General features: G+C 47.4%; 1 protein-coding gene across 3 annotated transcripts in view; it reads right to left on the reverse strand.

Moving 5' to 3' along the window:
* Positions 1–11,261, reverse strand: part of NPRL3 (NPR3 like, GATOR1 complex subunit) — a 46,861-nt gene extending 35,600 nt beyond the window's left edge. The window contains exons 1-3 of one of the 3 annotated variants that reach the window (XM_074158348.1): positions 11,122–11,239; positions 9,626–9,695; positions 3,290–3,328 (exon numbers count right to left, since the gene is read on the reverse strand). In XM_074158348.1, coding sequence (XP_074014449.1) covers positions 3,290–3,328; positions 9,626–9,695; positions 11,122–11,239 — 227 coding nt within the window. Of the gene's footprint in view, positions 1–3,289; positions 3,329–9,625; positions 9,696–11,121 lie in introns of all 3 variants that reach the window. The other 2 variants (XM_074158349.1, XM_074158350.1) reach the window with 2 other exon arrangements.
* Between the last annotated feature and the right edge of the window lie 5,151 nt (positions 11,262–16,412).

Consider the following 16,412-nt stretch of genomic DNA (forward strand, 5'->3'; position numbering starts at 1 on the left):
ACTAAGCAACTACATATTGACACAGCCTGTCACTCAAGCACAACAGAGATCTTTAAGCCACCCAGTACGGCAGAGGGGAAGGCAAGAAAGAGCTTATTCAATTAGAAGAAACATACATCCAACGCTTGTCTCTCCTTTCCCAAACCTCATCAGTTACTCACTTAACAGATCTCAACCTGCGGTCAACAGACCACCAGCACCTTCTGAGAGCTGCCTGGCCTCACCTGCGCCTTCTCATTTCATAAACCAAACTGAGACCGATTTGTGACAGGGCAGGTCCTTCCCGGCACTGACCATGGTGTTACTGGACTGCTCTGTATTGCTGGTGGGAAGAAGGCAGCTGCGAGACAGGGGGGCAAGTAGCTACAAAGAGTCTGCCCTGTAAAATACAGCTACTGCTGCAAAAATGGGTAAGAAACCAGTGTGACAAGGGAGGAATTCTGCAACTGCTCTTTCCGATGGCTTTGAAACATTGGTCTGCTCTCTACAAACACTCGTTTTTCCCCAGGGTGTCCCCTGAGACAGTGGAGCTCAAACCCACAGGGAAGGGGAGCTCAGAGAACTTGCTGGAGAGAACTTGTTTTTCTAGAATAGGAGCAGTGTAAGGTTTGATATTAGCAAGTTCTTTCTTCCTCTGATTTCTCAGAAGCTCCCATTTAACCAAATGAATTTCAAACCAGTTTCTGATGAGAACAGCTTTTTAAGAATGAAAATGTTTATTTCATTTTCTTTATTTACATTCAGGAGCATGTGTCCCTGTCAGACCACCCCCCTCCACCAGGCAGGTATCCCAGATAACCCAGTATCACTCAGAGAAAAGGGCAGACATGGGTGTGTGCTGCGCTCACCTTATCTCTTGGCCACAAGTGAGCCCTCGATGCCCACAGAAGGAATTCATGTTCCATATTCCTGGTTCACTCGGAGTGAGTTATGGAGTACGACAGAAATTAAGCCACATGCACACAGCCAGGTCTTTTGTAATTATCCATCTGCATATGACCCAGGGGGCATTTCTTTTATTAGACCTACATATCCTGAAGAGGCAGGACAACACAGGGGCTTTATGAGCTGTCAAAGCCCCTGGTGGTTGTGCAAACAGGTCATCCTGTGCTTACATTTGGCTTGTGGAAGGAGCAGCTCTGTACAAACTTCCAAATCCCTGGCTGCTCTGTTCCCAACACAGCTAAGAGCAAGCAGAGAGATGGGGAGACTAGCCGGAGAGTCCTGGGGCCACTGAGCCCACGCTCCTCAGCCACCGCACTGCACTGGGCTGCACAACACACGGAGATGGTGAAGAAAGGGCAAAGCGTCCTCAAACAGGAGCTGGACTGACAGTCCTTAAGAGATCACATTCAAAATAGGGAAAAAAAAATTCACCACGACAGCAGTGAGCTTTCCCCCCTCTTTTTGCCCTCTTCAGCTGTGCTCATTAATAGGTTCATCATGGAGCCAGGAAGACTGTAATAGCGATGGATCCAAAACGAGCATATGCTCTGGGGGGTGGAGGGAGAAGGAGGGTAAACTAGAAAATGCCTGCTTGCTGGTAAGAAATTAGTTACTCTTCCCTCCCCCAGCCTTGGCAAAGGATACCTTGGGAGCTGGAAAACTGATCATTACGGTGACTTTCACCACTGTTAAGATTTGACTTTTACAAGGAATTACACCAGCAGATCTTTTAACAGATAAATGTGGTGCTGAATGTAAGAGTTCAGCAGTTCCCCGGGAGAGCTCCTGACACCAGCAGCCCTGTCTGCCTTCTACGTGGCTCTGTGGGGAGGAGGAGATTAAAAGGTTGATTTTGTGAAGTCCTCAGCATCTTCTCACTAGCAGAGACTTCTCTTTCTGGGAGAGTACTGCAGCTGCAGCCAGAGGACTCCCTCAGGAAAGATAACCCGGGTTCTACCTGATGGGTAGATACACCTGGTATCACCGCAGGCTCTCCCAAGAGTGACCTGGGCTCCAGCCCCATTCTCCTCGTCTGACAGGCTTGAATTACTGTGTTTGCTGGTGTGGGGTTTTTCCCTCAATCCTCTACACAATATATACATTTCTTAGGCCTCAGGACAATAAGGAGATTGAGGGACAGCAGATGCGTTAATCCCATCATTTCAATTCATCACCTTATCTTAAAAAATATCACTTTTACTTTAGATATTTTATACTGATTTTCTCATCTCTGGGGTGTATTAAGATGACCTAACGATACTGACTTAGCAGAGCCCAAGAGTTTGCTAGAAGCAGATAAGGTTTCGCAGTTGGGCAGTAACAGTCTCTTCTTCTTTTATGAGATTAGTCTGGGCACTGTGATTTCCAGAGGAAAGCAAACCTCTCCTGTACTAAGAATCTAGCAGGTGGAAAACAAATACAAAACCCAAAAGCTTTGATTTGCCCCAAATATCCTCCCACTCCTATCACAAGCTCAACGTAGCAGCAACAGCAGACAATCCAGCAGTCGATACAAACCACACTAGTGCCGATTGACTGCTGTCACCAGCATCTCCTCTGGAAACCCAGCTGAAACAACAACTGCTTTAGTTTTAGCACACGGAAAAGGAGGGGGAAAGCATCTCAAACACCAATTCATTTTTCCCCCCCAAGAAGAGACAATAACTTGTAATATGCCACAGGAATTCAAAGCAACGTTCTTAAAAAGAATTCTTCTTTGAAGTAGTTTCTAATGGCAGAGGAGTATCTAGGTGACCACCTTCATGGTAAGCAGGGACTAGAGATGCAGTTTAATACTTTTGGGGCTCTGGGTAGAGATAAACACTTTTCTCTCCACAAATTCAATAAGGGGGTACAATGCAGTCATCTGTTTTAGCTTAGTGGGGCACCAAGAACAAGCAACCAGAGCAGCTGCTCAAAACCAGGTCTCTGAAGAGCTCTCCGTAATTACTGTGGGATTAAATAGTTTACTCACTGATCTGTACTGTTAAGTCATTGCTCATGAGAAAGCAATCTGTTTTAGGGCTCCTTGTTGGAAAAACTACAATGCCAAGGCTACAATGTTAGTTGCCTTCATGGAGGATCACAACTTCTCAATTCACAAAAGGGACAGTACCACACCCATTCTGGATACCCTACAGGAAGCACAGAAATGTTAGTAGGACCTTTGTAATTATCCTAGCATAAACCTTCAGCAATACGTTGCCTACAGACATTGTGATTTAGCATATAATTATCTCATCATTCGGTGTAAAACAAACCAGAAACAAAGCACAATTAAAAGGATGGTGAGAAAAGAAAGCCATTCTAGACAAAGGTGATTGTTTAGAACATTTGGTCTTACCCCGAAACCAATTGCTCATCAGTTAGAGGACATTGGTCTCTGAAATGGGAACATGGCCATAAACACAAAACAAAAAACACAAGGAAATAAACGAGGCAAGTACACAAAATACAAGAAACAAAAGATATAATATTAAAAACTAGGATGAACTATTAAGGGTTAAACTCCTGTAAAGAAAATGTAACTATTGAGAAGAGTCAGAAGTTAATGGTGAATTCCTGGGATATACAGCAGGCTTGGACTGACAACACGGAGAAAACAGGCAAAGGCATTTTAGCCCTCTCACTAGCACTGGCTGCTGTAATGCGTTCCCACCATATGTTGTTGCATTTAAACGGAGCTGTACTTACACCGTACTTTTTAATTCATGCTTACCTTAAGAGAAAATAGAAGAGGTTGCAAGTCTGATTTAGAGCATATTCTAAACTTCAGTTTCTAGACTATTACCGGCATTTTCACCAAAGGAACGTCCCGTGCAGCCCCAAATGACCCACAGCTCTTCACAACTGGTTCTGGTGCTTCCGTACCCCCAAGACTTAGAAAAAGAGGATGCCAAACAGTTATTGTTGCGCACAGCCAGGGTTCTGCAAAGGGCCTTGCATACAGAGGCCCTGCTGCTCCTCACCAGGGATGGAAACAATAGGTACAAGCCTGGCCAGAACCACAGCACAAGTATGAAGTCATTCTCCATCCCTGTCTGCCCCAGGCAATAAGCAAAAGCTTAGGAAGAGCAGGCTGAAAAAGTTTTCAAGGCAAAGAACCTGAAAACCTTCCTTACAACAGTGTGTACAGTGCAAGGCTCTATTAACAGCTGTACTCACTTTTGTATCAGGGAAAAAAACAACTATTTTCATTTTAACAGTCAACTTTCTTTTTTCCTTCCAAAGAAAAAAAAAGGGCTTTTTTCCCTGAAACAAACTTCCTAAATATACTGAAAAAATGAATCTGATAAAAGGATTATACTGTCCACTTTAGAAATGGGAGACAAAATGAAAATCTCCAACACTTATTTAATACAGAAGACAACAGATTTCTACCGGTCATACTGAAAAGGGAACCTAGAGCAATCCCAAATGACAAACTACACAAAGGGGTGATATTACAGGAAGGGTGTTTGAAGGGATGGACGGATGAATGGAAAAGCACAGGCTTACAGACAGGAAGCCTTTCAGAACAAATGGAAGGAAGAACACTGGAGTCCAGTGAAAGAGGAACAGAGGATACAGAAATGTTATCACAGGAGAGCTACTGTTTGTTAGACAGGGACATTCAAGTCCTTGTTTGTCAGTAACTTGACTTCTTTTATAACAGACGCATTTGGCCAATTAATGACATCAATGCTGTCAAACTTGCTAAACCTCCTTCAGTTAGTTGTGCTGCTAAAAAATGCGAAGTCTGGCATAACATATGTTACTATACGTGCATCTTCATTAGCATTTTTGCTGTCGACTACACCACCTTCAGAAAAACTACAAAAAAAACATTTCAAACCAATTTAACAAAGCCTTATCTTCTGGCTTCAAAAGAGTAATTGCCTCACATTTTTTTCAGTGGGGAAAAAAAAATAATAAAAGAGATGAGACAGGCAGGCATCTCCATAAGCTGTGAGGGGTATGTATTGCTCGTAAAGCACTCAAAAACTGAAGGATGTTTTTGAAGAGAGCAAACGATGAAAGGCAGAGAAGAAGCCAGCATAGAGAGACGCTTGACAGGCAATTTGTTTTGACAGTGACAGATTCTTCTGAATACCTTTTTGTTGCATCATCACCATCAACACACCTCAACCACTTCTGCTGCTTGAACTTGCTTTTAAAAGGAAGAAAAACCTGTATGCTGAAGATCCAAACACTCAGCTCCATTGAGTAGGAATTAATATAAGCGAACACACAGCAGTAACCTAGAGGTAGGATTGTCATTAATAAGCTGCAATTGTCTATAGAAAAAAAACAAAAAGCATAATAATGACCAGGAAATTTGAGTCTGAAGGCTAACTGAAATCCAATTATGCATACAAATGTGCTACATGGAAATGGAGAGTTAAGGCACCGAAACTGACCTAATTTTGTCCTTTCTGAGGCCATAAAGACATATATCTCAACTGCTCCAGGAGAGATTAGCTTAAAAGTAATTGATCTGGGTTCCAATAGCTCAGAAAAAAAAGCAATACTGAACCTTACCTAGGATATAATTGGTGCTAAATTGCCAGTAAATTAATGACAGCCATCTAGTATAAAAAAAAGAATGAATCCAACCCTCACAAGATCTATTGCAGCAACCAAATAATCAGAAATAACCTTTGCTACTGAACCTGAACACATGGGAAAATCCCAAACCTCCAACATTATCAAACTTGCCATACACCGTCAACTCAACCTAGCAGTCTGCCCACTCCAAAGCCTCCATTTGTGCCACCAAAATCATCTACAGATGATACTGATAACATGGTGATTGAAAGGAATCTTTTTGCTGACTCTTCCTTGAGGAAGCCTTCCAGAAATAATATGAAAACACTTTAATAAATTATTTTCATCAAGAAAAACTCCAATCAGAAAACCGGCGCCACCAGGAAACAGATCGGACTTCATGCTGATGAAATCTCTGCATGGACTAGTGAAGGGAGTGTTCCAGGCAGGGAACCGCTACACCATGGCACTGCCAAAGAACCAACTTACAGGAACAGAGCTGCCACTGGGGGAACAGCTCTCACAAAACCAGATGCTCCATTCCTGGTCTCTCCAACCTCAACTTCAATGGGAACATACAAAACACATTCCAAACAGGAGCCCGGGAGCAAAAATTCGTAACACTGGTGAGGGGGGAAAACCCCATGGGCTCAATGACAATACTGGTTTTACAGCACATGATTGTCGAACTCCTTCCTTTCCTTGTTTACGAATCACATGCATCTCACTCTCTCCAACAGATCTGCACCCTTCTGCCTTCACTCTCCCCTTAGAATCTCTTCTACTGCAAGGCAACAACTTCTGTTACTCCCAGAATGATCTGATACAAATAGAAAATCGGAGCAACCTGTTGTACACAGTTTTGGAGATCCCTTTTTGTTTTGTGCTGAAGGAAGGGCCTGTGTGCCCAATACTTGTATATTTTTTCCACCTGTATCAGTAAGCCCAGCGAAAGATACTAACTCTGTCAACAACCTCCTCTTGCCTAATATAAATTGACAGTATTTAGTATATAAAGAACATCAGTGATTTCTTCTGTTAGCTGCTATCACTGAAGAGTTTAGCTTCTACATCAGCTGTATGGGATGCAGTGTATTTACAATTCTGATCACATTGGAATTGGGAAAAAGCTTTTCAATAGTAGTGACAGGACAAGGGGTAACGGTTTTAAATTGGAAGAGGAGAGACTTAGATTAGACATTAGGAAGAAATTCTTTACTGTGAGGGTGGTGAGGCACTGGAACAGGTTGCCCAGGGAAGCTGTGGATGCCCCATCCCTGGAAGTGTTTAAGGCCAGGCTGGATGGAGCTTTGAGTAACCCGGTCTGGTGGGAGGTGTCCCTGCCCATGGCAGGGGGGTTGGAACTCGATGATCTTTAAGGTCCCTTCCAACCCAAACCATTCTGTGATTCTGTAATAAACAGACTGGAAACAAGCATAATTTTGAAAGATACTTTGAATTTCTGAATGCAGGTACCCAGCCACGTAAGCAGCAGAAGCAGGGTGCTGGACATCGATATCTGGCCTCTAGCAGAACCAACACTTTCAGAGTAACATAAATGCTCCTCTTCTTCTATTTCCCTTTCATCTGCCTGGCAGCTAGAGACAAATGTGGAGGAGATAATATTAAGAGACCTCCTGCTAACAGACCTGTGGTGACTGACACCTCAATTTCATCTAAGTAGATATAAGGTTTATAAACACTGACCTTAGTCAGGTGCAGGCACCGTAGCAAGAATTTGTACCTACTGCTATATACAAAACTGTACAAACGACAATCTATTTTTTCTGAAGACCATCACTGCAGAGGGGGATTACTGTCTTAATATTCTTTCATTCAGCGCTTCAGCGCTGTGATACGTCACGCTTAGTGAGCTCAGTTGAGAGGTCATAAATTCTTTTAAACACTAAAAGCTTAATAACAAATACTTGACAAGAAGATTAAGCACCAACTTTCGAGCTCAGAGATCTGGACACCACTGCAATGAAATAATTTAAATCTTCGTTTAATGTAGGTTACATGCCAGCACATTCAATCCACTTAAAATCAGTTTCAGGAAAATACTAGCAGTTTTCTCATCTGACCATAGTTCGAAATGATAAAAGCTTTTCCTACATCACTGTAGTAGCCAAATACTGCACCACATTAATTAACCAAGCACCAAACTAACTCAGCACCACAGGCAACACCCAGAGAATGCAGCTCCACATTAAGTCCTCTGTCCAACCTGCCAAAATGGCAGAGGCAGCAAGAATCAGTACCAGCCAGAAGCTGGTAGCGCTCCAACACCGTCTTAATCTATCCAGGGAAAAACCAGAGCCGGGGTTTTAAAGAGCAACTAACAAAATCCCTGAGATAACCAGCAAACGTGTGCACGGAGCCTTCCTAACGTGCGTACGAGCTGCCGTCCAGAGCAGAGTCTGAAACACCGTTCACCAGTTACCAAACTTACACCACCACGGCTTGCTCCCGCTGGAGTCGTGCCCTGTACCGTACTGCTCTCCCTGGAGACACGACAGAATGCTGCATGGGAGGTTTCAAAGACACCAGAAGAGGCAAGAAATAGGAGTGAACTCAAGCAAAATGTGTTTTGGTAAGATCCCAGCCCTAGAAAAACATATGAATGTGATGAAGTTTACTGTCATAGGTGATTTTAACTTCAGCTAAACCATTCTCAGTCATAAAGTTAAGAACAAGCTTACATTTTGCAAGGCTGGGATCTAAATTTATCTTCTGGGGGCAAGTGACAAGTACTCCTTTTTTACTCTTATATGAGAGAAGAGCAGCAACTACCCCCTTTTATTAGTACTGGAGATTAAAACACACACCGCAAAAATAGGCTGCATAGGGAAGAGTGTGGCTAGTAGGTCGAGGGAAGTCATTCTCCCCCTCTACTCTGCACTGGTGAGGCCACAACTGGAATACTGCATCCAGTTCTGGGCTCCCCAGTTCAAGAGGGATAGGGAACTACTGGAAACAGTCCAGCGAAGGGCAACGAGGATGATTCAAGGATTGGAGCATCTCCCTTATGAAGAAAGGCTGAGAGAGCTGGGACTCTTTAGCCTGGAGAAGAGAAGGCTGAGGGGAGACCTTATTAATGCCTATAAGCATCTAAAGGGTGGGTTGAAGGAGGAGGGAGCCAGACTCTTTTCAGTGGTTCCCAGTGAGAGGACGAGGGGCAACGGGCACAAGCTGGAACACAGGAGGTTCCACTCAAATATGAGAAGAAACTTCTTTACGGTGAGGGTGACAGAGCCCTGGAACAGGCTGCCCAGGGAGGTTGTGGAGTCCCCTTCTTTGGAGATTTTCAAGACCCGCCTGGATGCAGTCCTGAGTAACATGCTCTGACATGCTCTGGGCAATCCTGCTTCGGCAGAGGAGTTGGACTAGATGATCTTTATGGTCCCTTCCAACTCTAAAAATTCAGTGAAATTCAGTGAAAAAAGATCTGCAACTGAACTATGGGCCAACAGATGAAAAAAAACCTCTCTCTTTCCCAGATTTCTCTCATATCTGATAGTGATAAATTTAGAACCAAGCAGCAGATTTCGAATTTTCTACAAAAACTAATTAGAGGGTCCACTCGTACGTACATGCATGCTGAACAACACACTGCCTATTTTCAGTGCGTTTGTTACCCACTGATTTCCTGTAATTGAAAAACTATCTTTAACTCTCAGTTTCCTTTTGAGCTACTATTTCACTCCACAGACACAAGGGCAGCTACATCTGGAGAAACAAAATTAGTTACTCATTAGTGCACAGCAATTCCATACGACAATTACATGAGCTAGGGAAGAATTTGAGGCAACTGAATAATAATCCAGTTAGAGGTAGGCAGGTAAAGAAAAGTAGAATTTTGCCAAAGTATTAATACTTCTAGCTTTGAAAGAGTAATACTGCCTTTCTAACAAGCACAAAATACCTGGCCTATACCTTTCCCAGAAAACAACAGACTCAGAAGCATTCCCTCATGAGGAATTCCTCATTACTAAACACTAATTTACTCATAACTTAGCATTAAAACATTTTTTGGCAGGTCATCTTCTATACAGTCCAAGAGAATTTGCCTGCTGAATTAGCAGGCAAGAGAGCAAGTGGACATCTCTCCTCTGTTTCAAACTCTGAGGCAAGGAGAAATGTTTTTCCCTACCTGGAGTCCCCATCTTGATCTTCCGTGGTGTCACCAGAGCTATTCACAGCATATCGACTCCTTGGCTTATCTGAAACAAAGCATAAAGACATCTTTTTCAAGGAACAATCTCCTTAAAGTTTTCATTAAAATAAGTCCATTAAAAGAATACTTGTCTGTGCCCTTTTTAAAATTATCTATAACACAGATTTAAAAAAAAAAGTAATATTAAAAGCAGATAGCCCCTTCCTTTTTAGGCAGAAGTACCAGATCTTGTTTTTTCTATTCTCATTCAAAAACACATCAAAAAACAGGAGAAAGAGGTTTTCATCTTCAGGGGGTGAAGAGGAAAAAGCAAAACATTCACAGAAACAAGTTTTCTCTCAAGGACCAGGTAGCAGTTTGCAGTTCGAGAGAGAGTGGAAGATAAAATTCCGACCAGTGCATTCCCCTCATTATTGCTCAGTTTCCAGGACAATGATAATGCTCCAGAAGCCCCTGCTGCAGTCACAGGTATTGAAATCCTTTACCAACAAAAAGCAAGAGATGGGAGGGAGAAAGCCAAAAAAACCCCACGTTTTCAGATTTTACCTATAAAAAGTGACTCACAAGCTAAACAGGGGTGTCAAACCTTTCATGACATACGGTGGTTAGCAAGCGACCCACACCAAACAGCCTCATCACTTTAGCGCCTTTAGGCCACGCGCAAGACACTTGCCCACTGGCGCAGCCGTCCTGCCTCCTACCCCCACGGAATTCCCTATTGTTCCTATTTTCCAGAAGAAATGAAACATCCTCCACCTCATTATTTAACACACAGGACTAAAGTCTCCTAATTTCTACCCATTATCAGTTAAAGCTCACCTTGTGTCTTCTAAATCCTGTCTCCTAGTCAGTGCTTTCTCTCCTCACCCTGCCTCCTCCTTCCCCTACAGCTCTTAAAACACACACCGCTCATCCAGGAACACCAGCAAGGCACCAGGTCGATAATTACACATGGATAAAATGTGGTTCAATTAACGCAGGGTGTGAGGTCTGTCTGGGCACCTGAAGGTTGAGGGTCCTGAGGTGTGTGAGGGGCTGCCAGACCCCCATGGATGGTCTGAGGCCTGTGAGGGGCTGCCAGGCCTCTGCGGAGGCTCTGAGGCATGTTAGAGGGTCCTGAGGTGCGTGAGGGGCTGCCAGACCCCCATGGATGGTCTGAGGCGTGTGAGGGAGCCGAGGCGTGTAAGGGGGTGTCAGGACCCCGAAGAGGGTCTGAGACGTGAGGGTCCTGAGGCCTGTGAGGGGATGCCAGGCCCCCACGGAGTGTCTGAGGCGTGGGAGAGGCCTGAGGCCTGTGAGGGGATACCAGGCCCCCGCGGAGGGTCTGAGACCTATGAGGGGATGCCAGGCCGCCACAGGGTGTGTGTGAGGCGGGGGTGTGGGACACCAGCCCCCCACCGGGGTTGTTGAGGGGGTGCCAGGCCCCCCCGGCGCAGCCGCAGCCCCCGGGCCCGGTGGGGTCGCGCACTTACTGGCCTGTGCGGCGGGGTGCTCGGCGCCGCGCTGGAAGGGGAAGCGGAACAGCAGCTTGTTGCCGCGGCTGCCCGAGCTCACCAGGATAACGCTGATGGGGCTGGTGCTTTCGCCCATGCCGGCACGGACCGGACCAGACCGGCCCGGCCCGCAGGAAGGCTGCCCGCCACGGCCGGGTTCAGCTTCCGCTTCCGCCCGGCGGGGCGGAGCTGCCGGGGCCGGGGCCGGTGCGGGGCCGGGGCCGGCGGCTGCGGGACTCCCGTCTGCGGGCAGAGTGGAGCCGGACCGCCGCGCCTCACAACCCGTCCCCCAGTACAGCCCAGTGCCCCCAGTTCAGCACAGCACCTCACAGACCCGGCCCCTGTACAGCCCAGTGCCCCCAGTTCAGCACAGCACCTCACAGCCCTGTCCCCCAGTACAGCCCAGTGCCTCCAGTTCAGCACAGCATCTCACAGACCCGGCCCCCAGTACAGCCCAGTGCCCCCAGTTCAGCACCTCACAGCCCCACAGCCCGGTCTCCCAGTACAGACCCGGCCCCCAGTACAGCCCAGTGCCCCCAGTTCAGAACAGCACCTGCAACCTCGTTCACCAGTACAGCCCAGTGCCCCCAGTTCAGAACAGCACCTGCAACCTCGTTCACCAGTACAGCCCAGTGCTCCCAGTTCAGACCAGCTCCTCATACACCCCCCAGCCCCATTCCCCAGTACAGCCCAGTGCTCCCAGTTCATACCAGCACCTCACCCCCGGCTCCCAGCCAGCTCAGCCCAGTGTCCCCAGCACAGCCCATCACCCCCAGCCCATCTGTGGTGTCCCCTCACTCCCCCAGGTCTCCAGCCTTGGTGCTGGCCCTGGAGCCCTGGTGCAGGGGCTGCCAGAGGCCTGTCGTCCGTCCGTCCCCCCCCACCCCCAGTCCCATTTCTTTGGGTCATTTCTAGTGATTCTGCCAGTTCAGCCATAGCGAGTCCAGAACTTCACTCAAAGCTGGTGGCAAATGGCAGTGAGGGCTCATCCCCTGCTGGTGTGGTCACCATTGCAGGGTGCCCACAGGAGCCAGGTGGTGGAAATCAGACCCTTCAGTTCCCCGTGCTCCTGGAAAGGCACACTTGGTCATGTTCCTCACCTTCCTTGCAAGATCTCAGGGGGCTTCACAGCATTGAGACAACTAGGACAAGAGGAGATGGCCTCGAGTTGCACCAGGGGAGGCTTAGGATGGATATTAAGAAAAATTTCTTCACAGAAAGGGTTGTCAAGCATTGGAAAAGGCTGCCCAGGGAAGTGGTGGAGTCACCATCCCTGGAGGTATTTAAAAGACAGGTAGACATGGTGCTGAGGGACATGATTTAATTGTGATTTTGGCAGTGTTGGGTTAATGGTTGAACTCAATGATCTTCAAGGCCCCTTCCAACCCAGACAATTCTATGATTCTGTGATTCTATGAACTTGCCCGGTGGTTCCTGTAACCTTACTCCTAGCTGGCAGCTGTCTCGCTGCACTCGTCTTATTTTGTGTTTAACTGAGATCAGAAAATTATCAGCAGTTATGCTAGAGGATGTCCTGGGGTTTGCGTGTAATTTCTCCTGCATTTGATTGCAATATTTGGATATTCGAACACTCTGAGATACCCCCGCTTGCTCTACGTCCCCCCCCCGGGGACGGCAGGCAGCGGTGGGTGGCCGCAGAGGGAGATGAGCAGGGGGCAGGGCGGCCGTAATCTGCAGGGCCATTCTCCTCCGGGAGGCCGGCGATAACAATTGGAGCAAGAGAAGGTGTCACTGAGGGGGGAGAGTTGGCTGATGGTGATTAAAGAGCAGTGGTCTTATCACAGCAGAGCATTCCTCCTGCGCCAGCCCCGGGGCAGCCATGTTAAAACTTCCCGGCGTGACTGCTTCGAAACATAATTTTACTTTCTTAACTAATAAATATTTCTCGTAAATACATACCTCTCATATCCACATATTTCTCATTTCCGGCTCTTGGAGGCTGTGGTTTAGTTAAAGCAAACTGCTGCAAGCTGGTAGGAAATTAGAGAATAAAGCCAGGACGTAGATTCCACCTTTAAGATTTCCAAAACTTGACACAGCCAAATTTTTTCAGAGTTAGAGCAGATGAACGTGCCTTATCCCTTCCCTAATCCCCAGGAATTCCTTTCCGGGGGGAGGCCATCCCTGTGCAGAGTGCAGGCCTGTGGGGAAAGCTACCCCTGATCTCACTGTGGTCCTGTTCAACCAGTCACTGGATCTACAGTCAGGGTTGACAGAAATTATAATCCCACTTTTCTAACGAGCAAACAGGCCTGTTGCCCGCTTCTGCCTTTTGAAACGAGAAACTGGCAGCCTGCTTTTGGAGCAGGATTGAGAAGGAGCTACGTTAATACTGAAAACCACCTTTGGTGACATTAGACAGGTTCATGGCAAATACTCATCATCTGTACACGGGTGGACATTCTGCCAGGGGGTTATGAACCGTAACTGTGAGCAGCAGCAGCAAGAGAGGAAGGCAGGTCTGGTGAGGGTTCCCAGAGGACTCTTCATCATGGGTCCTGTGACCAGGGGAGCACCAGCGAGCATGTTGTCCAACTCCTGGTGTCCCTCAGGCCAGGACCTCTGTGTCTCACCACCAGCTGGAGCACCAGGATGGAGGAGCTTGGCTGAGGGGTCTCTGCAAGGACAGAGACCGTCACTCTCCACCTTACATTGCAGTACGTGGCCGAGGATCACGCTTCTCCCACCAGGCATGTTCCTGAGGAGCAGGAACATCCCCAGTGCAGCAGTTCCCAGCGCAGCCCTGATCCTGGGCAGGTGATGAGCTCCTTCTAGCAAACCACTGTCATCTTTTGGCTGCTCTGGCTTTTGTGATAGTGCAAAAGTACTCTCAGAAAATAAATCTAAATTCCATTAAGATTTCAGCAATGACCAACCCTCCTGTGTGGTCATCACTCTAACCCTCATGTCTACACACAGACCTTAATCCTACAGTCATGGAGGATCAATGTTCAGGGTAAACAGTGGGCAGCAAAATAGGATGGAGTCCTGATGGTCTCTGCCTTATCCCTGGGTACATCTGGGTCACTGTCGCTTCCCTCGTGCGTTGATTGAGTGACCTCTGATTAAAAGCACTCTCACTGAGGAGAGCTTGGAGCACAGCCATGCATCGGGCAACGTAAGAGGCAGCACTTTGGGGAGGAGGCGAAAACATTATATAAATGTATATTTAACATCTTTATTTTCATAGCAAATTTTCTAGGGGAAAAAGGCAAGTTTTCTAAAATGTGTGTAGCAAGGGATGATGAATACAGGCTCCCTTGGTTCCTGCATCCATTTAAGCTGTATAAACTGAATATTGCCTTTTCCTGTGCCCTGACTGAGGGACTGTCCATCCCAACAGAGGCACTTTTAATGGGAGACTACTCTGTACTGCCTCTGTGTAGCCAGACACAGCTCTGGCATTTCAGTGGACATGTATGGCATTTATCAAAGGGAGGATATACAAAGAGCACTCTGATAATATTCCTTATTATAAAGCCATTGTCTTCACTGGGTCTCAGGTGACTCCCCTCTTGTGTCCCCTGTAAAAGTGAGGTACCAAGAGAAGCGAATTGCCCAGCCAGCCGGCGGGCAGGAGGGCTGGGGAGGGAGCTATGGTACTGAACACGATCTTAATGGAGTCCCAGATAAGGTGGTGGCCTCCTCAGAGGGGATGATGATACAAGATCACTGAACCCAGCCAGGCTTGCAGACCAAGAAACATAAAGTGCTTTGTGCCTGCCCTTTGGGAAAGCCCAAGGCTTCTCCTGCTTTATCGGACAGATCACATCCAGAGAGGCTTGAATTCAGAGCTCAGTGCAGAGCCCAAGGGGTGGGTCAGAGCCCTTCTGCGAGTGCCACTGCAGCCACCAGAACACTGGGGACACCAGAGGATACAGCAGCCACAGTCTGACCCCATCCCTATCACTTCTCTAGCACCACTGGTTCATTCCCACCTGACCTGAGGATGCGGTGGCAGAGCCACAGCCCCAGGAGTGTGTCAGCAACTCCAGGCTGTAGAGTCTACCCAGAGAGGAGAGATGTATCCCCATGTGAAGGCACAGAAGAAGCCCCCACCATCAGCAGAGCACATGTCAGAGCCTAGCTCCCACCCCAACCCGAACACCTGCTGGCAGTGGGGCTCCCCTGCCCAGCAGCGGGGTTCCCTTGCCTGGAAGCATGGCACAGCACCCTGAGGCTCCCAAGAGGGGCTCCAAGCTTGGTGCCTGCTCCTGTGGGACACTTAGCGGGGCTGGGTAGTGTGATTGCACCGGCATTGCTATTTTTGTGCAGATAACCAGCTGGACGTACTGCAATGCATGCATGAACCAAGTATCATTAGATCCCTAGAAGGGCTTCCCTCTCAGCAGGACAAGCATGTCTGGGGAGCATCCTTTGCAGCAGGATTCGGCAGCGTTGCTGTGAAACGCAGGCACGTCTTGGCGAGGAATCTGGCTTATACGTATCAACCTCCCCCGCGCAAGCATGCGAGGCTATTTGGGCAGGGGACACTATCTGCCCTCTCTGGCTGTACCCGCCAGCTTTCCGTGCACGGCTGCCAGCGCCCAGCGGTGATGTGTGCGGCTGCTGTAGTTTATCGGGGTGGCAGAGAGATTTACCTCTGCTTCATGCGCTGGCAGGATACTCATTCCCTGAGGTTCAGCAGCGACCATCTCCAGTAGGGTACTTCTTTGACATTTTGCCCACTTATCTGTGATTACAGACTTTTGTTGCTCTTCCCTCTGCTTGTTTGGTCCTTCACCCACCAAGTGTGCCCATGCCCCGAAGCTACAAGCCATCTATCCTGGGACCAGGCTTTCCGGCACGTGTCCAGCACACACCAGCACTGGCTGTGGTGCTGAGAGCTATTTTACACACAAGGGGTAATTAACAGTGAGATCACACAGCTAGAAATCAAAGAGGTACCATATGAGGCATTTAGTGCTGAAAAAAAGGATCTGACTGGGCTTACTCACACACACCTTCTTTTTTCTAGGACCCTACTCAATTTCATAAGCCCCCTCTCCCTGTATCCGTAGGAATCGTTATTATTGCTGCCATTATAAGCAATATCAATTGTGGGCTGTGTCCCTGATCCTTTGCCAGAGGCTGGCAAAGTGAAGTCCTGGCGGCGTTGAAGCAAATGGCAAAATCTCCACTGTTTCCTACAAAATCAGGGTCTCACCCCCCCTCTGAACTCTACAGCACGTCTCCCAGCCTGTGCCTAGCACTACTTAGGAATCATTTTATACGAAATACTGGACCAC

Source organism: Numenius arquata, chromosome 14, assembly GCF_964106895.1.
Source record: "Numenius arquata chromosome 14, bNumArq3.hap1.1, whole genome shotgun sequence".
In the NCBI taxonomy this organism is placed as follows: domain Eukaryota; kingdom Metazoa; phylum Chordata; class Aves; order Charadriiformes; family Scolopacidae; genus Numenius; species Numenius arquata.